Below are 25158 nucleotides of genomic sequence, written 5' to 3' on the forward strand. Positions count from 1 at the left end.
AGGCAGGACAGGCTGTTAAGTGAGCTTCCTAAGAAAAAGTACTAGAACCAGAATATTACAAGTGAAGTCCTATCAAACATTGTATCAAGTACAGGATTTAGGTAAGGAAACAAACAACAGGGGCAGGTAGGTAGAGGAGCAATGGCCCTAGAATCAGAAGGATCTGAATTTGAATCTTTCTTAAATTTCTTGGCTGTGTGACCCTGGGCAAGGCACTTAACCCCAATTGCTTCATAAAAATTTTTAAAAGTATGGTAACAGTCAATGGTATAGAGACTAAAGTTCTCTGAGGTTTCAAAATTGTAAAACTTTTTAACTTTATAACTAACCTATAGAGAAACAGAGACCCCCTTTAGAATTCCTGAGAATAAAGTATATTGTGCAAGAAAAGATGTCTAGGAATCAGATAGCTACGTGAAACATCTGAGACTTTCCTTTCTTCAGGGTCTGTCCCCTAAGCAACTGTTCTGTCTGCTGTGTTTTGGTTCCAACCCCCTTTCTTCCCACTTTCCCCCCCAGGCTAAGTGTTTAGTTTGCTTCTGTCTCTGTAAGATGGGACTTGATGTTAATGGTTAAATTTTCTTGGTTCCTTTGGGAATATGTAAATTTCCCTTCTCAGAATAAGTCCATCATGAGCCTTCTAAGTAATTTGAGATGTACCTGATTTAATACAATTATAGGAACTATAAGCGAATCCTGATCATCTGAAGTAAGCCCCCACTTTTGAGTGGATAGACCCAGAAGCAGCTGACATCCAAATGAGAGAGCTGTCCCAGGATTTCTGGAATGGAAGCTGAATCCACTGTGCTAGTTTTTGTTTTCTCCCCTTTTGTTACATATTCAGGCACCAAGGCCCTGATTCAAGCATTGAATTGATATTTTCTTGCTCTGACATTCTTGGCCCCTTTGCTTTTTAATAAATTACCTAGGAAATACTTCCCAGAGAGATCCCCTCAAGAAACTAAACCCCTGGGCAAATATCCCAACACATACCTGCCTACTATGTTTTATGGCCACAAGAGTAGGGGATTCTTTCAGACTTTGGCTAGAAAGGAGATGTTTTCAAAGTATTTTGGAAATATTTTGTTTCCCAGCTAAGGCCCAGCCAGCAGGCTGTATCTGTATTGGTGTAACAATAATCCTTTGCACTTAGGATGGCATCTACGTCTGGCAAAGTGTATTGTTTGGACTAGTACCAGGTATTCCCTGAGGGATGTGGTTCCCCCCATTTCCCAGGGCCATCCATCACATATTCATTATTTTTGTTTCTTGTCACTGATGGATACTGCAATCTTGTTCCTGTCACAGAACTCCATTTCCGTGCCCTGCAGAAAACTTAAGACAATGCTGTTCCCGCAGTTAACTCAAGACCAAAATATGATGACATAATCGAGCCCATTTGTGATATTTAAGACCTGCTTTTGGTGGAACATCATGTTAAGCTCTCCTTTGTGGGATAAGAGAAGAGGGGGCAGCTTCTGTTCACAAATGTCATTTTCCCCACTTGGGATTAAATTTAGGGTTAGGGGTAGACTCTCCTATCTCTAATGTGCTTTGAGTATTCTGGCCACCCACAGATTAGAGGTCAGTTCTGGTGCTTCAAAAAGAGAAAGCTGCCTTGGGAGAAAGTGGGGTCCTGCCCCACTTGGAGAGCATCAAACAAGCAAAGGCTGGAAGAGCACTGGGCAGGAGTGTCATAGGGGGGGAATCCATGTTCAGGGATGGATGGAATCATATGGTCTCTGATGTCCCTTCTAACTCTTGAGATCGAAGGACCCGGAACAAAATTAGGGGTTCTTGTAAATGATCAGCATCTAAATAGCAGTATGAAAAGAAAAATACAATACAATACAAAGAGTGGGGTTGTACTATGACTGCTCCTTGGTTTTCTCATTATCTAATGAGCAGCCTATGAGATTGTTAGTTTTTAGGGTCTCTTGAGGATTTCTTTTGTGTGAAAACTTTATCAAGAAAAGGCTACAAAGCTCTTTTTAAGGAGTAATATAGGCAGGGTAGATATTCATTACTTGCTGAATGATATAGTCAGGAAGGACTCTTTCAAGGACACAATTCAGAGATAGTAGGTGGTAACTTTATTCATCTGAAGGCCAGCCAACAGGTAGGGTAGCAAACTTCAGCACAAGCTGAAACAAGTACCATTTGGGCCTTAAAAACAAAATCACCTAATTAAAAAAGTCAGAAATGTATAATTTTAACAAAGAAGCGATTGCCAAAGGGAGGTTTCCACTGTGTCCATGTGAAGGGGGGGAATCTCCCGGATCACTCTCCCCATTGAAGTCGTAGTGTCAGAGGGTGCTGAGCCCAAGAGGAAAAACTCCTTAGCCAACAGATGCCAAGATGATGTCAACAGGGAGCTCCTCAGTGCTTCTGGCTGTAACCTGCATCGTCACCGTGTCTGTCAAGACCAGCCTTGAGCGCACAAGGATGTCGTGACCACCCCGGAAGACTCCTGCAGAAAGAAACGAGTCTTTGTTATCGGGATAGGAAAGGAGGCCCTTTAGAAAGAGGGAAAAAGGTCCTGTAGAAAGTCAGCACTGCTTTTCCACATCATTAGGGCATAAAACATGACATAAGGACAAACACGGAACTCTACCGTCTAAGTAAATTGGTACTAATGAGGCTGACAGAAGGGCTCTGACTGAGTTATTTGAGTGCTGTGCCAAGAATAGCAATCAACGAGAAGCTTCAGTTGGTGGGGACAGTCCCCAAACCCAGAACTGCAAAGCAGCTGTCTGAGCATCCCAGGGGACTGGTGTTGACACTGAACGCGGCGATCAGCTGGTAAGCAGGGCACTGAAGCAGACTCTGTTTGCAGATAAATCTGCAAATGCAATATTACACTCCCAGTGAGGGATGGGAGGCCTCTGGAAAAGGGGGCGTTCTGTCAGCATGGAAACAGGGCACTGATCAGATATGTGGCTCAGGCTCCCTCCTGTCCTGGGGACAGGCACTTACCAGCAAGGAACAATGTGTGAGCATTCTTGTTCTCAGGTACTTTGTCTGATCTCTCACAGGGCTGCATCCCCAGGAACTTGACAATGTTACCAACAGCCTCTGTAAAAAAAGCCCAGACATAACCGCCAACTGACGCCTCTCTGCTCACCCCACCCAGCTACAAAGAAATCACAGAGAGGGGGCATGCACCTGGGCACAGGATGTGCTCTGCAGGAGGCCTTGTTCCCAAGCAGGGGAGGGAGAAGACACTTCAGGCTCCATGCTCAATTGTAATACGGGGTCAATACAAAAATCAGGAAGCAACTGCTTCAGGTCTGTAACTTACCTTCAAGTGTTTTGATGGTGGATAAAGTGAAGGTTTCTTCCTTCTCAAATTCCTCTCCCACCTCATCCCAGGCTGCCCCAAAGTTTGGTTTCAAAACCCTGAGGATGTGATCTGCCAGTGTTACCTCGAGGTCTTCTAGCTATGGGAAGGGGTAATGACAGTCTGTGAGTGTGGGGTGCCCCCAAGGGTTTAAGAAGGCTGGTCATTCTGTACGGCAACTCGCACATGCGGGGGACAGGGTGGGGAGCAGAGCCCCCATCCTTACTATCCTTTTTAACAATTTCTGACTTAGATCCCAGTATCATCCCAGAACAAATACTTGGGAGATAAAACAAATGCTCCAGGGGGCAGCTAGGTGGCGCTGTGGATAGAGCACCAGCCCTGAAGTCAGGAGGACCCGAGTTTAAGACACTTAACACTTCCTGGCTGTGTGTCCCTGGGCAAGTCACTTCACCCCAATTGCCTCAGGAAAGCAAACAAACAAACAAAACCCCCACAAATGCTTCAGGTGAAATCAGAGTTATAGTTCTGCCTTCCTCAGAGTCGTGAAAGGTTTGTGCCTAAAACTGACTTAGCAAACAGAATCGAGCCACTGAATGACTTGAGAAAGAGATGTCTTCAAAGCCAAAAGTATCCAGAACTTTATTAACTTAAAAACCAACAAATGTCTGCAAATATATTAGGATTCCAATCAAACACCTCCAGCCCAGAACATAGTCTGATCAGAGGTTCTTGGCCTTTTTATATCATGGACCCCTTTGTCAGTCTACAGTAGCCTACAAACTTCTTCTCAGAATATATTTTTTTTAATTGGAGGAGAGTCTACATTTCGGCTGGATTAGTGAAAACAAAATTGTCATTCCCCCCTTTAAGTTTAAGGACACCTCTGAATCCCAGATTAAGAACTGGTTTAGACAATCTCAAGAAGAGGGTGCTTGGCCATCAGACATCCCTGGTCCCCGACACTTACCACATACTCATCTTCATAGCCTTCATCATCAGTCTCTCCAGTGGTAGGATCACAGTCCTTGACTGTGAACTTCATCATGCAGCTGAAAGTACAGGCCACTGTGGGGAGAAGCTGATGGTCAGTGTAACTCCAGACACGGTGAGAGGCACTGCTGCCAAGTGGTCAAGAGGCAGACTGATTCTTTAAATTTGGGGGTTCTCCTACATTATCAGAAAAAACCACAGGGCCAAGAGCAATTCTACGGCGTAGCCCAAGAACCAAGCTACGCAGTGATGGTGAGGGTAGGACTCTCCCTGTGATAGTCTGTTATGACATTCACAGATGCAGAATACACTATAAAACATAATGGAAAAGAGAGGAGACTTTAAGTGATGGTGATGGCCACATGATGCACAAGAAATTATTTACATCAAAACTGGAGAGAGAAATTTGTGCTTGGGAGGGAGTTATAGATCCATGCCCATACACACTCTCCCTAAAATCTTAAAACCCAATTTCCCAATTCTAAAGAACATATTCACAGTAAATAGTGCTGTCCAAGCTCTAAAGTGCATCTCTCTAGGAATGCGGGCAGCATTTGGAGTGAGCTTACCAGCTGCGGGGTCCCCTTCAGGCAAGGCCACGAGGGTATAACAGGTCCCTGGCTGGTTGTAGGCCAGGCTTTTGGCAGGGATGTAGCAGAGGACATCATAGGATTCTGTGGGTTCCATCTGCACCGTGACATTCTCTAAGATCTGGTCGTTGAGGGTGTTTGTGCAATCAAACTGAGGGGGAGAAGCATTAAGAGAAGTCTGGGGGCCTCAACAGATCTCAGGGGAGCAGCCTCCATTGCTCCCAGTAATCCCACATGTTTATTGCTCTGCCTCTGATGCCATTTTCCCTGCTCATTTTCAGGAGCCCAGGGAGCCCTTTCCCTTTCTGGAAGAGCAGAGGGAAAACCCCCTTCTCACTGATGCTGAATCACCAGATACAATGTTGTCCCTTTGGCAATCCTGGGTTATGGAGGACATTCATCAGGGAGGGCGAGAGAGGGGAGCTTGGTGTCTACATCCACCCAGGCCCACATCCTACACATCTCCCTCTGGCCCATAAGCAAGGACAAAAAGCAGACCGCCCTACCAACCTGGAACACCATGTGGTTGAGAAACGTGTGCTTGGTGCAGCGAACGACATATTCCGTCTCAGACTCGGTGAGAGCCACGGACTCTGGGGAGGACTTGAAGAGGGGGCCCAGCCCTCGGAACTCTGGCACAGCTGCCAATTGTTCTGAAAGCAAGAAGCAACGTTCACTTGACTCCCTATGACACATCAGCTAGTTCTGTTTAGATTTCCAAATCTCTAAAGGTTTCCATTCAATTCTCCTTATCTAATCCTAAATTTATCAATAAAGCAGATGTATCAAAATAGTAGATATTGTCAATATATCTACTATGTGCAGTCACCTTGTGACTCTACAAACACAGAAAAGAAATAATGGGCCTTGTTCTCAAGAAGTTTATATTCTACTGAAGGAGACAAAGTGTCCATATGCAAACACACAGAGAATAAATACAAAGTAGTCGCAAGGCTGTTTGGGAAGGCCCTGGCCGGTTAGTGATCAGGAGAGGCTTCTTGTAGGAGGTGATGATTAAGCTGAGTCTTGAGGGAGATTGGAGATTCTACAAGGGGGAGGCAAGGCTAGACACATCCCAGTACAAAGTCAGAATGGGAAGAGATGGAAGCACCACATGCCAGGACAGCAAGAAGGCTAGACTGGCTGGAATGGACATCAAGATGAAGGAAGCTGGTAGGGAAGGAAGGGGTGCTCCACAGAGAGGCCAGGAAGGACAAGGACTGTAAAGAGAGACCACACAATTTGGCAATAAGAGATCAATGGCAGCTTCAGAATGGGAAATGTCAGTTACGCAGTGAGATCCAAAGTGAGTGACAGAGTTAAGAAATGAATGAGAGAAGAAGTGGAACTAACGAGACATTTTTTTTTTAGGACTTTGGCTGAAAAGGGAGGAGAGACATAGGACAATATCTTGAAGGGGTATGGAGGTCCAGTAAAGTTTTTTAAGGAGCAGGGAGACTTAAGACATATTTAAAAGCAGGAGGGAAGGAAAGGGAGAAATTGACAATTTAGGAGGCAATCTGCTGGAGAAGATGGAAGGGGCTGATTTTGTCAAAAGGAAGATCTTTCTTATCCTTAGGGACCAGAGTAAACAAGAAGAGAGTGTGGGACCAGGGGGTTTGAGATAAACAGAAGGGGAGGAGCTCAGGATGATAGTCTTTATTTTCTCAATAAAGCATGAGATGGATTTCTCAGCTGAAAGGAAAGAAGGAGAGATTGGAAGACTCAAACAAGAGTTTGAAAGTGAAGGGCTGATCAACCAGCAATAAGTAAAATGATTATCCCATTGCAGATTAGCTAACAAACTTATAGCAGTCTTCTTATATGGCCAATACCCACACAGATGAATGGACATGTGTATATGTGTGGCCACATGAAAATACACACACACACACACACAGATATACATGCATGCATACATGTGGCTATATTCACTGTTGATTCAACACAACCTCCTGCTTCTGGCTCTATCTAGAACACTTTCTTCTTCCCTTCTAGCTATTCAAACTATACCTCCTCTTTAATGCTCAACTCAGATCCTATTTCCTTCACAAAGCCTGCTGCCCTGTAGGTAACACTCACTCAGTTGTTAATTACTTACAATCCTAAATAAACAAAAGATGTTTTTATTTTTTGTTTTTTACAGCATGAACAGTTGCATTAGACTATCCAGTACTGATGTTAAATGACAGCACACCTCGTAGAAGATCTGCATTTGAGAATAATATAGTATTACCCAGAGGTTAAAGTATAGGTAAGTGTACAAGTCTGGAAATAGTCTACAGCAGAATAAAAAATACTGTGAGAGTATATATAGAGCTGAGTTTAGATATTAGAAAGAACTTTCTCATCATATATATATATATATATATATATATATATATTGATATATATGCATATAATAAAGCACTTTGTTATTAAATGTTCAAATGGATTTGTGTAGATGTTGGAATTTACTTCATTGAGTATTTTTTAAAATGGTATTTGATACTCTAATCCAGGGGTCCTCAAGATATGGCCCGTGGGCCAGATTTGGCAGCTGAGGACGTTTATCCCCCTCACCCAGGGCTATGAAGTTTCTTTATTTAAAGGCCCACAAAACAAAGTTTTTGTTTTTACTATAGTCCGGCCCTCCAACAGTTTGAGGGACAGTGGACTGGCCCCCTATTTAAAAAGTTTGAGGACCCCTGTTCTAGTCTCTTAAGGGGACTGGAGCATTGTTTGGAAGTGAGGGATGGTTTTAGAGGTGGAAAGTCTTTAGAATATGGTACACGTATGTGTTTTCTCTTGTTTTTTTCAATGTATTGATTAGTTTTGCTGATTTTTTTCTCTCTTGTCTTTAAAAATATTATTTGTCTTTAAAAATATTATTTGTTTTATGGGATGGCTCTCTGGAAGAAGAGGAGATACTAAAAAAAATTTTGGTGATGCACAAAACCCAAAATCATTAATACAATTTTTATTTTAAAAATAGAAGTTGGAGAAGGGAGAGAGATAGTCCAAAAACTTAAAATGTAACCCAAAGAAATTTAAAAAGAAAAAATAGGAAGTGAATGGATGGATGATCTTTGGTGATACTAACTAGTTTATGGAGTTTGTTTTCATTTTAGGGACAACACACTGACAGAAGAAAAGAGCTAGGATAAGAAAACAGGAAACATCTGGGGAAGCCAACTAATATGGATATTATAATAGCAAATACCACCTGCCTCCTTAAGAACTAATGGCTATCATTGCATTGACTGAGCACTGGGGACCTTTGATTCTCAACTAGAAGCAAAGAGGCAACAATGTGAGGGAGGAATGATTTTTAAAACCCCAGAAGATTCAGCATCTCTAACTCCCCTCCCCATTACTTACCTTGGAATATCTCTTGTCGTGTGGCCGCTACCTTCTCAGGCTGCTTGATAGCTGTGATAGGAGTGCTCTCTACAGGAAAGAAATAAACACATAACTATAAAACAGCCATAGTCTAGTTACTGTGACTTATGTGCCTTAATTGGCTCTTGGGACCACAAAACGGCACTGTTGACCAGAGCCTTAGAGAGTTCATCTGGCATAATCCATGGATTTCCAAAAGAGGAGAAAGTGCTTAGAGGGGCTCCCTGCACCCCTGATGTCCATGATTGTATAAAAAGGGAGACACAAGTCTCCGTCTGACCCAGAGTTCGCCTCAAAGCCATAGCAGACCAGAGTATTTATTTCTTCCAGGCAAAGTTTCTGAGTAGGGGCACCCAAGCCTCTGGTCTCTAGGACCAGCTGGGATGGCTAGGGCCAGACTGAGGTCTCTCAGCCACCAGAGGGCACCCCCTGATCTTCCTCAGCACTCACACCCCTTGGAGCAAAAGGGAAGCCATCACCTGGTCTCTGTTCTGCAATGGTGGTCGTGGCCAAGGGGACTGACTTCAGATCAAAAGGTTTTTCGGAGGGTTCGAGAGTATACTGCTGGAGCGCCCTCTCCAGGCCAGGGATGGACACCGTCAAACCTAGAAAGGAGGGAGAGAAGTCAGTTCAGGTCAAAGCCAGACACTTTTATTTGAATGAAAGCAGAGCATCCACTAGCAATTCTCCAGAAAGAATCAGGGTCTTGGGGCACCCCATGCTGTCCCCAGACCCATAGCTTCACCAGGCTGGTGCCAGGGCCATGATGCTGCTCCAGCTCCTCTCCAAAGAGCCTCAGATGCCTAGTCATGCATTCTATTATTCCCAGAGATAAGCCAGGAAAGAACATCCTGTGACAGAATAACAGCATGGACTCCCAGCAGAAGGCCGCCGGTGCTAAGTGAGGGATCTGTAGCCCTGGGATGTTGAGAGGGCCCAAGCTTCCAAAGGCCCGGTTCCCTAAGGTTTCTCAATTACCTACCATTTAGAATGTAGCCAGCATTCAGTGCCTTTTGCTTCTGTTCCAGAACATTAAGATAGAAGGTAGCTCGATCCCTCACCTCATTATCATCATCCATCACACACCTAGAGACAAAACACAGAATACTCCTGTCTTTGAAACAAGAAGGAAGTCCTAATCCAAGCAAGGTCCATTTTCCTGCACTGGAAGGATCCTCTAATTCTCATTAATTCTAGAGAAAATAAGAACCATTGCTCACTACCATTACTTGGGAAATACAAAATGAAATCTCTATAGAGATTTCTTTCCAATAGCACTAATGTGAACTTGAGATGGGAGCAATACTTTGTCTGTGACTCTACTGAAGCTCTGCTCACTTAAGCCTTTAGCCCATCGTCAAACAAGAAATGAAAGCTACCTATCTTTTCTCTCTGGGACAGAACAGGAGTATTAAACACCACACAGAATCTGATCCTGGGCCCTGGTGGAATACAGGTACAGAAAGACCTCTGACCTGTCTCAGGCAGCAGGGGACTCACCTCTTTAACAACACCAAAATGCTGGGTAACATTTCTTCATTCTGGGCCCCAAATTTGGCCAAAGCACTAACAGCACCTGCAGCCACAGCACAAAACACTAATTAGTATTTACCTTGTCCCTGGTGTCAGGGACAGCTCAAGGAGACATGAGCCCCGATGCCAAACACCCAGCAAAAGCTCAGTCCCTACTGCTATCACTCTAATACTGCTCGGTTTCCCTTACACCACGTGACCCCCGTCACTGTCAGGCAGCCACTACACGGTCCTCAGTTTTGGCCTCAGGCACACCAGCCCCATCCAGGTTGGATGAACATTTTACTCCATGATTCTTGAGACCCACCTGCCCGGACTTCCTCATGCTCCAAGACCACACGGTTGTAGATGAAGCGAATGTACTTGGAAGGATTATTGGTCTTTGGGCCTTCCTGGCCCAGGAGATGCAGGATTCGTGTAGCCAGCACAGTAAACTCACAGTCCTCGATAAACTCGCACAGGTGGGACAGCCCTGTTTCTTTGCTCTCTGAGTTCTCTTCGATGATGCTAATGATGCAGTCCACAATGGCCCGTTTGTACTCAAAGCCACCCTGCAATGAGGCAGAGAGCTTGGCATGGAGACCTTCTCCTCAACTAATACTAATCGTCAGGGAAAGAAAGCTGGAATATAGACCATGGGTCCCACTTTACTAATTGTTCTAAATTTTCTCAACTCATGAATCATTTTGTAAAGACAAAGACTATTGAATCATATCTAACCCACCTGCTCCTATTTTTCACTATCTAGAATTAAAGAGAACTGATTACTTCTAAAGAGATACTAATTAAGAATGAATCAAAAGGGGCAGCTAGGTGGCCCAGTGGACAGAGCACCAGCCCTGAGGTCAGGAGGACCTGAGTTCAAATCTGGTCTCAGACACTTAACATTTCCTTGCTATATGATCCTGGGCAAGTCACTTAACCCCAAGTACCTGAACCCCCAAAAAAAAGAATCAATTATTTATTTGTGACTGAAACAAAAATTTAGTTGTAAATATTTCAAGAAACTATTACACAAATACTTAATGAAAGCCTTTACAAGACCTACTAGCACAGAAACTCATAGACAGGAAACCAAACAGAAGAATGCCTTTAGAAGCATTTCCTCAGAGTTTCTAGCCATTTTGCTATATCTCTGAAACCAGGGGTAGTAATTAACTATGAATTATTAATGCTATTTTTATTATATATTGTTATATTTGATATATATGATATATATTATTATATGTGTTATAACACAACACATGTTATAATAATATATTATGTTAACATAACTATTTATAGTTATGTTAATATATAAAATATAAATAACACTGAGTGTTTTCACACCATCTGTGTGCAAAAACTGAAAATGACAGACACTATCTCATTAATATTAATCCCTGTGGACATTTTTTTTGAAGGGCAGAGAAAGAGAAAACGTAGTAGGGATTTTTCTCTTTAGCCTGAAGGGGGAAACAGTGAGGTAGGCTCAAGGTTGCCCATGGAGTGGTGGACACTTAGTAGTGACTTCTCAGTCTCACCTCTTCGCGAAGCATGGTAAACAGGAAGTTCATAAGGACTGCATGTTTTCGAGGGTACTTCTGACACAGAGCACTGATGGCCTGGACAACCACAACCTAAATCAGAGGGAGAAGCGTGAGCAGGAGGCATTCCAGCACCAAGGTCACTAAGGATGTTAAAAAAATCAAAATAGGGAGTCTCTTCCTGCATGGTTCTGCCTCTACTCAAAACTACAAAGTGAGGCTGCTTCCTCACCTTAGAGACCTGTTAAAGGAAGGATGGACTGGCATGGCCAGTGATGCAATTCCTGTCTTAGAACACCAAGGCCCTAGAAAAGGTTATATAGATCCAACCCACCAGAGACTGAAGCCAACAAATGAAGTTCTGCAGACCAACTCCCATGCCCCAACTCGGGGCTAATTCTAGTATCCAAGTTCAAAGAGACAGAACTAGGTGCACATTCATCTCTCCCAGGAGGCCAGAGATGTCAAGGTAATCATTAACATAATAAGGTAATAAGGTTAGGAATATGTAGTTTTCTACACCTTTGTAAATTGGTTGTTTGTAACTGAAAATAAACTTCCCCATAAACAGAAGGGTCTGCTTCTCTCCCTCTATAGTCCAGCTCCTCCCAGGCCTATTCACAAGTCAGCTTTCCACCATGTCCAAGGACCTTGAATTCATCGGAGATCTCTGACATGAAGGAGGAAATCTGTTTCATGAGGCGGTCAATGCTGCTCTCACTTCCCGTCTTGAGCAGTGTGGTGATGGCCAGGGTGGCAATACTGCGGTTGGAGTCAGTCACCAGGTTCTCCAAATCCAGGTTGCAGGCAGTCACTGCTGATGGATGTTTCATGGCAACCTGTGTGAAAAGAGAATGAGAAGCTGGGCCTCTTACTTGTCTCACTTTCTGAGGCATCAGAGTAAGCTCTCCAAAGTTTTCTTTCTGGAAGGTTAACCTTGGGGACAACTTAATTTTAGGCTCAGAGTGAAGTCCAATTAAGAAAAGAGTTGATTCCTTCTCCAAAACACAGAAAGCTCAAGAAAGCCCCCTAGAGATCCTAGACTCGAGTCCCCCATCCCTCTCCAGAGAGCTCTGTCCTTGCCATCTCAAGACCCTACCTTGTTGAGGGTCCGGACAGCAGCATATCTCAGCGCGGCCTTTGGGGAGCTGCAGAAGAGCTGGAGCACTGCATGAAGATACATGTTACCTTGGTCTCTTTGCCAAATGACAACAATAGCCAAGTGGAAAGGGGTCGTGTGTTGAGAAAATATAAGTGTTTAGGAGAGTCTCTTTACTCCAATCCTCATCCTCCCCCAACCCACAGCATCCCCACCCCAACACTGGCTCCATTTCCTTACTGAAAGTAAAAGGAGATTTCCTGGCCACTTAAGCCCTGTACAGTAAGGCCATTAGTAAATGCTCCTCTTTGAATTTAATCCTGTTCTAAACAAGCAAAGGAAAGCTCTCACTCATTTCAGCCCTTGTCACACCAAATACACAAAAGTATTATGCTAAAACAAATACATCCACATATAAAAACTTCCATCTTCCCCTGTCCTATCCCCAGGTGTAAGCTTTCCCCTTACCTCTCAGCCTGACTGTCTCCTTCCCCAGCCCCTTTGGGAGCTGACTTCCCCTGGGAAGGACTGCTCTGCTACCTCAGGACGGCTTTCCCTTTTCTGAATTCCTACGGCATTTATTTTCTAGGTCCCTGATTCAGCATTTCATTCTAATTATCTGTGTGAGTCTTCTTCACCAAACAAGGATGCAGGACCCACCAGAATGCCTAGTTTCCTCCTGGCTCTGGGAGACTCAACCACGAGCTGCCTCTAAGCAATCTGAAGCCGACTGCAGCTCACACGTCTCTGCTGCACAGCGCCAGACTCAACAGAGGCCATATTTAAGAGATGTTGTTTTACTCTATTTCTCAGAGGGAGGGTCAAGGAGGGCCACTTGGATTCCACCAAAGCAGCCTCTTGTCTTATGATGGCACCAGCCCTGGGACCCTGGATGCCCAAGTGAACTTCCCCCCTGGTGGGGATTACCTGACACAGCAGGGGCCAGCTCCTTGGCACTGCAGCCAGGCAGGTTGACAATGGCAGAGGCAGCCTCGTACACTACCATCTCATGCTTATTGCGCAAGCAGCTCTCAATGAAGTCGAACAAGGGGCTGTCTCGGCTGTCAAGGAGAATGGCAGACTTGGCTCAGGGGATGCAATTTGGGTGAAGGAACTCTACTTTTAGAGAGAAACAGACCTCCTCACCTGCCGTCCTCCTCCTCCAGCTGTTTGCTGGCTACACGGATCATCAGGCAGTAAGCAAAAGGGGACTTGAGGCCATGGCGGGTGAACTTGCTGATCATCTTGTTGACAGCCAGGCGGTCATTCTTCCGGATATGGTAGAGGAGACCCAGGGCATGGTACTGGACCAGAGGCAGACGGACAGGCAGCTCAGAGCAGAGGTCACAGAGCCGAGGTCACAGAGCCAGACCCAGGAGCAGCTTACAAGGCCGCTCAGGCCCCAACTGTTTTACGGATGGGAGAGCCGAGGCTACTGTGCCCAAGAAGGCCCATGTGAGAAGCCCTGTTCACCCAACTCTTCCCATGAAAGCTCTAAGCTTTTACTAGGTAAGATTTTACTTATATTTATAATACTCCATGAACCAGAATGGCATTCAGCTCATTTACCGATAGGGAACAAAAGACATGGAGAAGGAAGGAATGAGAGCTCTCAGGCCGGGCTCCTGACAACATGGCAAACTAACATTCAATCAACATCTATTAAGTGCCTGCTTTGTGCTGGGCACTGTACTCAGTATGTGCCTGAATACTAAAAGATTCCCTCTTTTTCCCAGGACTGGCTCCCAGGCCCTCACCTGGACCATAATGTTATCACTAGAAGCTGCTTCCTGAGCCTCATTCACCCATCGCTTTACCACGTCAAAGCTGCTTTTTAGCAGATGCTGTGTGAAGAAAATAAGAAGATTGGGAATATGACGGTCAAACAATTAAGCAAGAGTATTCATTGGAGCAATTAGGGGGCTCCAATGCCCCTCTGGAATCCCTGCTATCCCACACCTCGACCTCACAGGTTTTTTCAGGCATTCCCAACCCCTTATCCTATACCCCTAACTTGGATAGGTATCAGGTCCCCCAACACATATCTATTTAAGTTTGTAATTACATAAGTAATGAGTAGTTTGTGCAACCTGCAGCTGCCCCAGTGCCATTACCCCAAGATTGGACCACACCCAACTCACTCAACCTTTCCCCTTCTCATTGAAACCAGACCCTCTTAGGAGGAAGAAATGAGGGGGAAATCCCACGTGTGGTTTTTAGATAGATTTGGGATAAATGAGAAAGTTGATGGCTTTGATTTTTCTTTAAGTGTGCCTAACCCCAAGCTGTTCACTAGTCTTCAAACTTCCCTATTATGACTTTCATACCAGGGAGGACACCAGGGCGGAGCTGGAGACACTGGGCACCTTGTCCACAATGGCCTGCTTCATGTATCGTTCAATGGCCTGCAGCATAGTGCTCTGGAAGACAGGAAGGTGGGTGTGCTTGTCAGCACAGGGACAGGAAAGGAAGGGAGACAGAGAGACAGGGGGACAGACCTAGGAAGTCTGGGTGCAGCGTCAGGAAGATGGAAACAAAAGTGAGACGGAGAAGGCTGGAAAGAGCACTCACATCAGTTATCTGGCAGAGCGCGCGCACAGCTGGACCTCGGTAGTTGTCATCTTTCCCAGTCATGTCTTTGGTCAAACTGTAAAAGTGAGAAGTAATCTTTCAGGACATCACAATACAGAGATATCCCGCATGGATAAGTCCTGCAAATCATGAGCTCGGGATTGCTAACCAAGAGTTAAAACCCAGTGGGCACAGGCACAGGTGCTCGGCCGAGGAACCAATGGGGCCCAGGTAGGAACAGCATCTCTGAATGAATGATTTCCTCCTAAAGCCAAGTCACTGCCAGCCCCCCAAACTAACCTGCTGGTGACTATAATGACGTCCTCAGCAATGCTGGACATCTCCTTGATTGTCAGATAACACATCCTTCGGAGAGTGGGCTGTCAGCAAAACGAGAAGAAGTCTTATTACTTCCATTCTAACAAAAAAGAAGCCTGCACCCAGAAGCACTTCTGCCACGGAGAAAGGCAGCTTCCCTTCAGATTCTCCAATCAGCTTCCTCTCATGGACGCCAATCCTCTAGTCAGTCACAGGCGCCTCTTGGGAAGAAACTTGTGCTTTTGCAGATGGCAAATAACATCCATTTTTCATAATTTCATTTTCTTCCTCTAACTCTCTACAGATTTCAGAGATCAGGGAAGGTCAAAGCCTGCAAGACCTGGCCCACTCTAACATTACAACAGCTGAGCACTATTGCCAGGGGTACATATATAAAGGTTTAGCTGGGAGAGAAGAGAAGGTCAAAGCCAAACTTCTCTAAGCTCAGGCTGCACTGTTTGGAGAACAGACACTGCAGCCAATAGGAGAGATTCTGACAGCCCAATGAATTTCTGTCTTGAGAACCACGTCCAGAGAAGTGGAACAGAGAAATGCTCAAAGACTTGGAGGGGGAGAGGCTGTTGGGACAAGACCGACAGCCCAGTCCAGCCTGGCCTGGCCCAGACCATTGTTGTAACAACAAGAATTCAGTGTCCCCCACAGGGAGCTTACTGAAATCTTTGTTGCGCGCTCTCTCTCTCTGTCTCTCTGTCTTTCTATCTTTCTCTTTGTTTGTCAGTCTGTCTGTCTGTCTGTCTCTCTCTCTCATTGCTTGGGCCAGAAGCCAGGAGAATGTATTTTGTCGGCAGACTAAGATTTCTACAAATGGGAGAGACATCTAAGAGATCTGATTAATATGTAGCAGGCAACACTTACATCATTGGACTGAAAAAGCTTAGTCATGGCAAAGAAGGCCTCTGTTGCTTCAGTTGTGCCCAGGTGTTCCCCCTATAAGAATCAAAAGACAATAAAGTTAAAAAGAACTTTATGATGGAAAAAAGGGTCAAGTCACTAGCAAGTCATTGCCCTGACTCAGGAGCTCTGCAGAGATCTCCCCCCATCAGACAGCTGAACCCCAGGGAACACGAAGGCCACCATAGAGCTAACATGAGACAGCGACTCTGGCAGCCCTGCCTGTCTTCTTAGCCCCAAAACCTTTCTCTGCCTCTCCCTTTTACCTGATTTATGAGATAGAGGATCTTGGTGAGGATATGGGCACATTTCCGCGGATTGATGGGAGTCTCATTAAATACTCGGGCCTAAAAAGAAAGAGCAACCAAGACAATTAGATAACAAGCTTCTCATCAGGTTCTAAGTCCTCCAATCTGGCTAGTTCAAGTGCTGATTAAATATTATTAGTCAATTATAAACATGGCCCTGTGGGTGGGAAAATTTGGTTATTAATAAAGGTGCTAACCAGACTAGACCAAAGGAAATACCCTAAGTATTTCCTACTTACTAAAGCAGTTTCTGGTAAAATAACAGCCTACTACAGCTCTCAGTTGTGTCCCAAACACCGCAGCTTTGATAACTGGAAACATGTCAGGTTATATGATGGGAAGAAAGCAGCCAAGCAATTTCAGCCAGCAGATAGCCTACCTGCCTCCAACACGAGGCCTGAAATGGACAAGAAATAGAAGGGAAGGAAAGGATCTTTCCACTGAGAGACAATATTGGGGCCAAGAGAATGACAGTCAAGGATGATTCCAAACTTGTGCATTTGAGAAACCCGGCAGATTGTAGGGCCTGCAGCAGAATTAAGGACAGATGTCTTTCTCAAATGCACAAGTTTGGAATCATCCTTGACTGTCATTCTCTTGGCCCTCATGTTGTCTCTCAGTGGGAAGAACCATAACTCAAGGGCATAGAGAATAAAAAGAAATCTAAACATGGCTGCAGGCGACAGGAAAGGGGCAGTAAATAAGGATCCCCAAGATAAGACAGGGAGTGAAACAATGGGCATCCAGGGTGCAAGCAAGAGAATGTGGAGAAGAGCCATCTCTTTCCCAGCAACTTTAAAAAAGGCAGAGAGGATGAAGGACAAAACAAAAGTTGTAGCAAAGAACTTCAATTTATCAGTGAAGCAGAAATGAAGAATTCAGCTGAGCAAGAGGAGAAAAGAGGTGGCAAGGAGGGCTAGCCGAACCGTGAGAGAGTCCTGGCCTGGGCAAGGCCAGCTTAATCCTTCCCATTCCCATGTGGCCAGCAGGGCTTGGAGGGCAGGAGCAGTGGCAGTCTGGGTGAGCAGCACTGTGTGAAAGGAGCCCTGTGCAGGGATTCACAAGGCCTGTTGAGACTCAGCTCTGCTGCTTCCTCACTGGGGAATCCTGGGCAAGTTATTTAGCTTCTCATTTTCCTCATTTGTAAAATATGAACAGCAATTCTATCTTCCCACCATTCCAGCTTGTTGTGAGAATCAAGATGATGTATATGAAACACTGTTAGCCCTGAAGGGGCTGTAATGAATGTAAAATTTATTTTATGTAATATATATAATACATAACAGTATACATATGTATGTATATATACATCATATATGTAATAAATAAATGTAAAAGGGGCTGTTATAAAAGCAGCACTATAACAAGAGAACTGTTCAGTTCTGTACACATATATTGTATCTAGGATATACTATGACATATTTAACATGTATAAGACTGCTTGCTATCTGGGGGAGGAGGTGGAGGAAGGGAGAGGAAAAGTTGGAACAGAAGTGAGTGCAAGGGATAATATTGTAAAAAATTACCCGGGCATGGGTTCTGTCAATAAAAAGTTATAATAATTAAAAAAAAAAAAAAAAAAAAAGGCAATAAATAAATAAATAAATGCAGCTCTTAGTTGGACCTAGAAAGTGATTTTGAATCACCACAAAAGGGGAAGAAGTGGGACTCTGCTGGCCACAGGGCAGATAAAACACCAAATAGCAACTTTATTACTCCGCAAGTGTTCAATAACTAACTTTGTAACAGTTCTTGGCAAGAGCAGAAATCAGGGTCACATTAGCTCCTAGATACTAACTGTCCTAGGTTTGGACTTATACAGCTTTCAAAAAATCCCAGCAGAGTGAGGCTGAGGAAGGTCCAAGAAAACCTTAACCATATGCTCTGCAGCTTCCTCGCTCCATTCTTACATTTTTTTTGGTTGTTTGTATAAATTTTATTCCTCAAAGATGAAAAAGGAATATTCCTCAGAAACAGAGGATTTTCTAATGAAAACATGACATGTGTTCGATATTCTGCTTAAAGGCCATAAGATCTAAAAAGATTCTATTAAATAGGTTTCAAACCAGAAATTTGCATTCACCATCTTAGAGAACTCTTACCCTAATTTGATCCTAAGACACACAGACTTAGTCAAGCACTGACTTAGGCAGCCACATAAATCAGATATGCAGGATTGATGAGCATAACTTCTATAAAAATCCAGCTCTGGATTCTATGACCTTCTTAACTAAAGCCCAGAGAAAGTTATATGCAGCCAGAAAAATCAACATTAGCTTGAGATAATCTGGACCCTTTTGGAACATGAAAGGGGGAGGGGGGGAGGGAGAAAGGGAAAGAAGAAAATAGCCAGACCTGTATGTATGAAAATATTTATAGCAACTCTTTTAGTGATGCCTAAGAATCACTAGGCATCCATCAATTGAGGCATGGTGGAACAAATTATGGCATAGGATTGCAATGGAATACTATTATGGCATATTTTATTATATTTATATTTTATTATGGCATATTTTATTATGGATATTTTATTTCCATCTGAGTTAGGTTTACTTCTCAAAACTGGAAGAAAAAAATAAAGAATGGAACTTACCTCCTGCAACACTGCACTTTTCTCAAGGTGCTGAAATGGATTTGAGCCTCCACCTGAAAGTTGAGATTGAACACAGAAAAGTGAATACTAAATTCTGTCCCTGAACCTCATCAACTTCCCAGATATGGAGAAGATAATATGAGTGAGGGCAATTTTACCACAGCCTATAGAAACAAATCCTGACTCCTGACCTGGTACTTAAGGCTCTTCACAGGCCCAATTTACCTTTTCAGTCTTATCTCCCCTTAGTTGGGACATGGCTGTCATCCTCACCTCCATGCTATGGGAACTTTATGCTCAGACCGAATCATAGTTATCTGGCCTAGAACCAAGACTCCATGACATCTTCTGTCTATCTCCACACCATTCCTCATCCTTTCCTTTTTTCCAACCCTCCTTTTGACGTGTGATCTTCCCTCCCATCCCACCCGACCTCCACATGTAAGTTCCTGAGTACAAGGACTATCTTGCTTGTTTGCATTTGTTTCCCCAGCTCTTACTATAGTTCTTGGCACATAATAAGCCCTTAATAAAAGTTCTTCTCCCCGGCTCTTGACTCTGGTTATTTCTTCTGGTTAATTCTTTCCTACCTGTACTTCAAAGCCAAGTTTCAAACATGACATTCTCCATGAAAGTTTCCCCGGCAGATAGTGAGTTCCCCTCCTAACTTCCTAATCTCCCATAGCCCACCCTTCCCTGTCCCTCCTTTTGAACTGTTCTTAACAGTTGTTAACTGAGAATAGGCCTTACCTGCTCTTACTGGCAAGTTAATGAGGTCAGTGGAGTAGAAAGATTGGGGGTGTGGGAAGAAGGAAGTTTTTTGGAAGAATTGGAATCACAGAAGAGATGAACTCAGGGAAATAACTACAGGTCAAAACTAAGAGGATAATTACTGTTGCTGACATTTATATAGTGCTTTAGGGGTAACGGAGTATTTCACATGCATCCTCTTGTTTGATTCTCACAATAAGCCAGTACAGTGGAAACATGATGTTGCTTATTCACATTTTATAAACAAGAAAAATGAAAAGTTAAGTGGCTTGCTGAGACCCAAGCCAGGCCTTCTGAATACCCATCTAGGGCTCCTACTATTTATATACAAACTTACCCTCTTACAGTCAAGAGAAGAAACAGCAAACCACTCTTGCTAAGTTTCTACTTGGCACTCTTGGCCATATCGAGAGTAGTAAGGAGTCCACTTTGCACCCTCAAAAAACATGTACAGGAGAAATGTGGGACACTAATGTATTGCCTGTGGAGTTGTGAACTGATACAACTATTCTGGAGAGCAGTTTGGAACTATATTCAAAGAGTTAGAAAACTGTGTGTATCCTTTGATCCAACAAGGAAGGAAGGAAAGAGGGAGGAAAGTAGGAAGGAAGGAAAGAAGTAGGAAGAAAAGGAAGAAAGAAAGAAGGGAGGGAGGGAGAGAAATAGGAAGGGAAGAAAGGAAAGAGGAAGGGAGGGAAGGAGGAAGGGAATTAGGAAGGGAAGGAAAGAAGGAAAGAAGAAAGGAAAGAAGGAAGAAAGGAAGGGAGAGAGGAAGGGAGGGAGGAAGAAAAGAAGGGAGGAAAAAAGGAAGAAAAGGAAGGGAGGAAAGGAAAAAAGAAGGAAAGGAAGGAAAAGGAGGAAGAAAAATAGGCAGATCTATATTATGAAAATATGTACACAGTAACAGCAACACTGTGCTATGATCAACAATGAGTGACAACCTTTCTCAGCAAGACAATGTTTCAAGATAATTCCAAAGGACTCATGATGAAAAATGCTATCTAGAAAAAGTATTGATGGAGTCTGGGTATAGACTGTAGCATACTACTTTTCATTTTCTTTTGTGTGTGTGTATGTATGTATGTGGTATTTTTTTTCTTTTGGTCTGTGTTTTCTTTCATAGCATGACTAATATGGAAATATGTTTTGCATGACTATAGATGTATAACCTATATCCAATTGCTTACTGTCCCAGAGAGAAGTAAGGGACAAAGGGAGAGGATTTGGAACTCAAAATTTAAAAAAAAAATGTTAAAAATTGTTTTTTCATGCTATTGGGAGGAAAATGAAATATCAAAAAAAGAAAAATAAATGAAACATGCATAGAGCTCCTCCAGATTTACTATGTCATCTCCCTCTGGTTAAGTAAGAAGATCTTAATAATGGTCTCCTGAGGATGTTAGTTCTGGAAGAAGAAATGACCATACTCAAAAAAAAAAAAAAAAAAAAAGCCAGCAAACATTCAAAGAAAACTTCAAGGCACAAATAGAAGATGAAATGATCTAGATGACTCTTCAATTTTTTCTAGCTCTAGACCTATAATCCTATGAACACTTCAACTTCTAAGTCTCCCTGCCCCAAGATAGGTAGCTGAAAGCGATGTCTCATCTGATCTCACAGTGCTTTGACATTCCTCTTACATATTTATAATTATTTAACATGTATTATATCTGAATGCTTTTTGGTTACCATTAGACGATAAGTACTTCAAAGGAAGGGCTTCTATCCCATTTATCTTTGTGCCTAACACATAGGTGACATAACAAATGTTACCTGACTGGCATCTCTTTGAATGTAGTAGACATTTTTATTATATGACTAATACAGTATAATGTAATGAATGAATGAATAAACAAAAGATTTGGAATCAGTTAAATTGGGTTCAAGTCCTGCCTCAGTATTACTTTTGGTCTGGGGATAACTCATCCTTTCTTTCAAAACTTTGGAAGCAAATAGGAATGTGACTCTTGCTCTTCCTAGATACCACCTTTATCCACATCTGAAGTGGGATATATCTTTGAATCCTACCTCAATGGCTAGAAACATGTGTAAAGGCTTGAACAGGATTGAGGTTCAGTCCTGCACAGGTACTCCTAACTATCTCAGTCTTCGGCACCCCCCACATCCAATATGGTCAAGTGTTGTCGATTTTACCTCCGTCACATTTCTTGCATTCCTACCTTTTTTCTCTGCTCACAGCTCCTGCTTGAATTATGGCAGTAGCTTCCAAATGGTCTTCCTCTCTTAAGTTCTTCCCTTTCCTGATCCATTCCTCATCCAGCTAGCAAACTAAAGCAAAGCCTGACCGGGTCATTCCACTGCTCAAAAATCTCTGTCAACTTCCAGGATAAATCAAAAACTTCTTCAATTGCAATTTCCAGCTTTTCATACTGACTCAAAACAAATCTTTCCAGCTTTATTACCTTATTATGACACATACGTCTAACGCACCCTTCATTCCAGCCAAACCCTAGTGCCGTTACACACTTACACACACACACAATCACACTCTCTCTCTTTCTCTCCATCTCCCATCTGCAACATGTTCCCTCCTCACTTCTGCCTCTCAGAATAACCAACTTTCTTGAAAACTCAGTTCAAATAAAACTAGATATTTTTGCAGCTGCTACTGTATTCCCTCACCTCGTCTCCTAAATCGCTTATTAATTTTTGCATGTATTTTGCATCTACTCGTATCTACACATACTGTTCACATCAAGAGAATATAAACCCTTTAGAATGTACAGGCAGGTGGACATATTCAACATGTATAGGACTGCCCGCCATCTGGGGGAGGGGAAAAGTCGGAACAGAAGCGAGTGCAAGGGACAATGCTGTAAAAAACCACCCTGGCGTGGGTTCTGGCAATAAAAAGTGACTGTAATAATTTTACAAATAAGAACAACGTACAGGTAGTTGTACGTCTGGAGCCCCGCACCGCGCTCTTTGGAAGGGTGACTGGACTCCTCTCTTGTCAGACCCCGTGAGCGAGTGGGGCTATGTCCCTTCCACCAGTGTCAGTATTACATTAATGCGCGTAATCGCTCCCCCGCTCTCATTAATGGCCCTCCCGTCATGTTTCTCTTTCGCGGCTCCCCGGGCAGCGCTGTTACTGCCCCGCACGCACTCTGCCCTTAATTACGGGCATCGCAGACGCGGGCTCCGCACGCCCGGCCGAAGGGAAGCTGCTTGCCGCCGCCCCCGGCCCCGTTTGTTTTGCTTGTGCTCGGTACCTTAGAGATGGATGACGTGCTCCCCCGAGTTCAGAGAACTCTGACCCCTGACCTGCCAAGGCTCTCCCCGTCGGCCCCGGCGGGTTGTCCTGCCCCGCTCGGCCCAGCCCGCCCCGTTAGCCGGCGCCGCAGGGGGACCCCCCCCCCGCTCCGCATCAGGCCCAGAAACCCCGCCCGGGCCTCACCAGACTCCTCGTCCTTCTTGTCGAACTTCTTCAGCATCCTGGCGGCCGGCCGCGCGGACAGACAGCACCGACGGACGGGGCGGACACCAGCAATACCCCGGCGGCCCCAGCGCCAGCTCCCCTCCGGCCACTTCCGGCCACCCAGTCCCGGGGACACGTCTCACAGCGCCGCGCGCCTGCGCGCTCCTCCCGCACTCCGCCCCCTCGCTAGGACGCCTGCGCATAGCTAGCCTCGTCGACTTCGGGCTGTCAGACGGGCCCGCCTACGAGGTCCTCGAATTAACCCCGTCGTGCCCGGCACGATGTAAAACAGTTCCAGCGGGGTCCGCGTCGGCGCGCTCTGAATGCGCCTGCGCGCAATTCTGACCCGACAGCTGGAGGAGGAGGAGGAGGAGGAGGAGGAGCTCCAATCCACCACTAGAGGGCTCCCTCGCTTAACCCGTTTTGCCCGAAGTGAGACCGGCGAGCCCCGAGCGCTCTGCACGCGCCTGCGCACACTCTGGCCTGGAGGCCTCCAAGTTGGAAGCGGTAACTGACCAGGTTCAGGGCTCCCTCGATTAACCCCGTCCCATCCGGGGCGGAGCGTGGCTTCCCTGCATCCGCGGGCCCACCTGCCAAGGTAGGACTCTTGGCTTGCACTTAGGAGTACTTCCCTCAATTGACATACGCCCCCTCGGTCGTGGGGTCTTGGGTTTAGGAGTTTGAAGGCAAAGTAACGGTCATTATGACTGCTCCTCCCTTCCTCTCCCCCTCCTTTGGCTCCTCCTCCCGCCCTCCTCCCCGGCCCTCCTTTGGCCTCCCTCCTCCCTTCCCCTTCCTCCTTTACCTCCCTCCTCCCTTTATCCTTCCTCCCTCCTTTCTCCTTCCCTCCCTAAAGAAAAAACGGAAGTTGTGACTTTCCGGAGGCCACAAAACTAGAAGGAGCAAAGTTGAATTGGAACCCACCTTATGAAAATTTGGTTTGAGACTTTTCTCCTCTGGGGAAAGGGCCGGGCAGGGAAAGACTGCCTAACCAAACCCATTTTATGAAAGTTCTTTTTCGGGGGCCCCCCCGGGGAAAAAATAAAGGGAAATAATGCCCACCCTGTGATTATGTTTTTTGAGGAGACAGTCTTTGGGGTATATGGGATGAAATGAAAAGAATTATTAGGGAGGGACTAAGGGGAATCAGGAAAAGACTGGGCCAAGGGACTTCCCCCGGATTATGCTTTTTTTTATTATTTTTTTTTGGGGTTGTAATGTGTATAACTTAAAAATTTACAATTTTTATGAATCATAAAGGGAAAAAACAAAGAAAGGGAAAACAGAGAAAAAAGAAAAGAACAAAAAAAAAGAGAGGAGAAAAAAAAAAAAAAAAAAAAAAAAAAAAAAAAAAAAAAAAAAAAAAAAAAAAAAAAAAAAAAAAAAAAAAAAAAAAAAAAAAAAAAAAAAAAAAAAAAAAAAAAAAAAAAAAAAAAAGAAAAAAAAAAAAAAAAAAAAAAAAAAAAAAAAAAAAAAAAAAAAAAAAAAAAAAAAAAAAAAAAAAAAAGAAAAAAAAAAAAAAAAAAAAAAAAAAAAAAAAAAAAAAAAAAAAAAAAAAAAAAAAAAAAGAAAAAAAAAAGAGAAAAAAAAAAGAAAAAAAAAAAAAAAAAAAAAAAAAAAAAAAAAAAAAAAAAAAAGAGAAGAGAGAGAGAGAAAGAGAGAGAGAGAAAGAGAGAGAGAGAAGAGGAGAGAAAGAGAGAGAGAAAGAAGAGAGAAGAGAGAGAGAGAAAGAGAGAGAGAGAAAAGAGAGAGAGAAAAGAGAGAGAGAGAGAGAGAAGAGAGAGAGAGAAAAGAAGAGAGAAAGAGACAGAGAGAGAGAAAGA

The 25158-nt window shown here is 44.0% G+C and overlaps 2 protein-coding genes across 5 annotated transcripts in view; one reads left to right on the plus strand and one right to left on the minus strand.

Moving 5' to 3' along the window:
* Positions 1 to 2070: 2070 nt before the first annotated feature.
* Positions 2071 to 23515, minus strand: COPG1 (COPI coat complex subunit gamma 1). 3 transcript variants are annotated; one of them, XM_031956467.1, is made up of 24 exons: positions 23315 to 23351; positions 19126 to 19178; positions 16491 to 16571; positions 16189 to 16260; positions 15295 to 15374; positions 14995 to 15070; positions 14751 to 14843; positions 14181 to 14267; positions 13570 to 13727; positions 13351 to 13484; positions 12424 to 12491; positions 11975 to 12163; positions 11322 to 11417; positions 10106 to 10349; positions 9766 to 9841; positions 9248 to 9351; positions 8745 to 8870; positions 8245 to 8313; positions 5395 to 5537; positions 4864 to 5035; positions 4272 to 4369; positions 3302 to 3440; positions 2977 to 3075; positions 2071 to 2470 (listed from the first exon to the last, which is right to left on the minus strand). In XM_031956467.1, exons 1-24 carry the CDS (start codon positions 23349 to 23351, stop codon positions 2340 to 2342), a joined length of 2625 nt encoding a protein of 874 aa, XP_031812327.1. In that variant the 3' UTR covers positions 2071 to 2339. The 3 variants fall into 3 exon arrangements, with proteins under 3 accessions (XP_031812327.1, XP_031812338.1, XP_031812347.1); XM_031956478.1 differs by lacking the exon at positions 23315 to 23351 and adding an exon at positions 22807 to 23043 and having other exon boundaries at positions 2127 to 2470; XM_031956487.1 differs by lacking the exons at positions 2071 to 2470; positions 2977 to 3075; positions 3302 to 3440; positions 4272 to 4369 and adding an exon at positions 4397 to 4604 and having other exon boundaries at positions 23315 to 23515.
* Positions 23516 to 23800: 285 nt separating this feature from the next.
* CNBP (CCHC-type zinc finger nucleic acid binding protein) overlaps positions 23801 to 25158 on the plus strand; it is an 89739-nt gene continuing 88381 nt past the window's right edge. The window contains exon 1 of one of the 2 annotated variants that reach the window (XM_031956528.1): positions 23801 to 23933. The gene's annotated coding sequence lies outside the window, so the exon portion shown is untranslated. The remainder of the gene's footprint in view (positions 23934 to 25158) is intronic. The other variant, XM_031956536.1, reaches the window with a different exon arrangement.

Source organism: Sarcophilus harrisii, chromosome 1 (assembly GCF_902635505.1).
Source record: "Sarcophilus harrisii chromosome 1, mSarHar1.11, whole genome shotgun sequence".
Classification (NCBI taxonomy): domain Eukaryota; kingdom Metazoa; phylum Chordata; class Mammalia; order Dasyuromorphia; family Dasyuridae; genus Sarcophilus; species Sarcophilus harrisii.

Coding starts and splice junctions, on each gene's coding strand:
- COPG1 (XM_031956467.1), bottom strand. CDS start 23,351: ATGCTGAAGAAGTTCGACAAGAAGGACGAGGAGTCTG. Junction 16,572..19,125: donor AAAGTGCAGTGTTGCAGGAG/GTAAGTTCCATT, acceptor CTTTCTTTTTAG/GCCCGAGTATTTAATGAGAC. Junction 8,314..8,744: donor CATTGCAGAACAGAGACCAG/GTGATGGCTTCC, acceptor TCTTTCCTGTAG/AGAGCACTCCTATCACAGCT.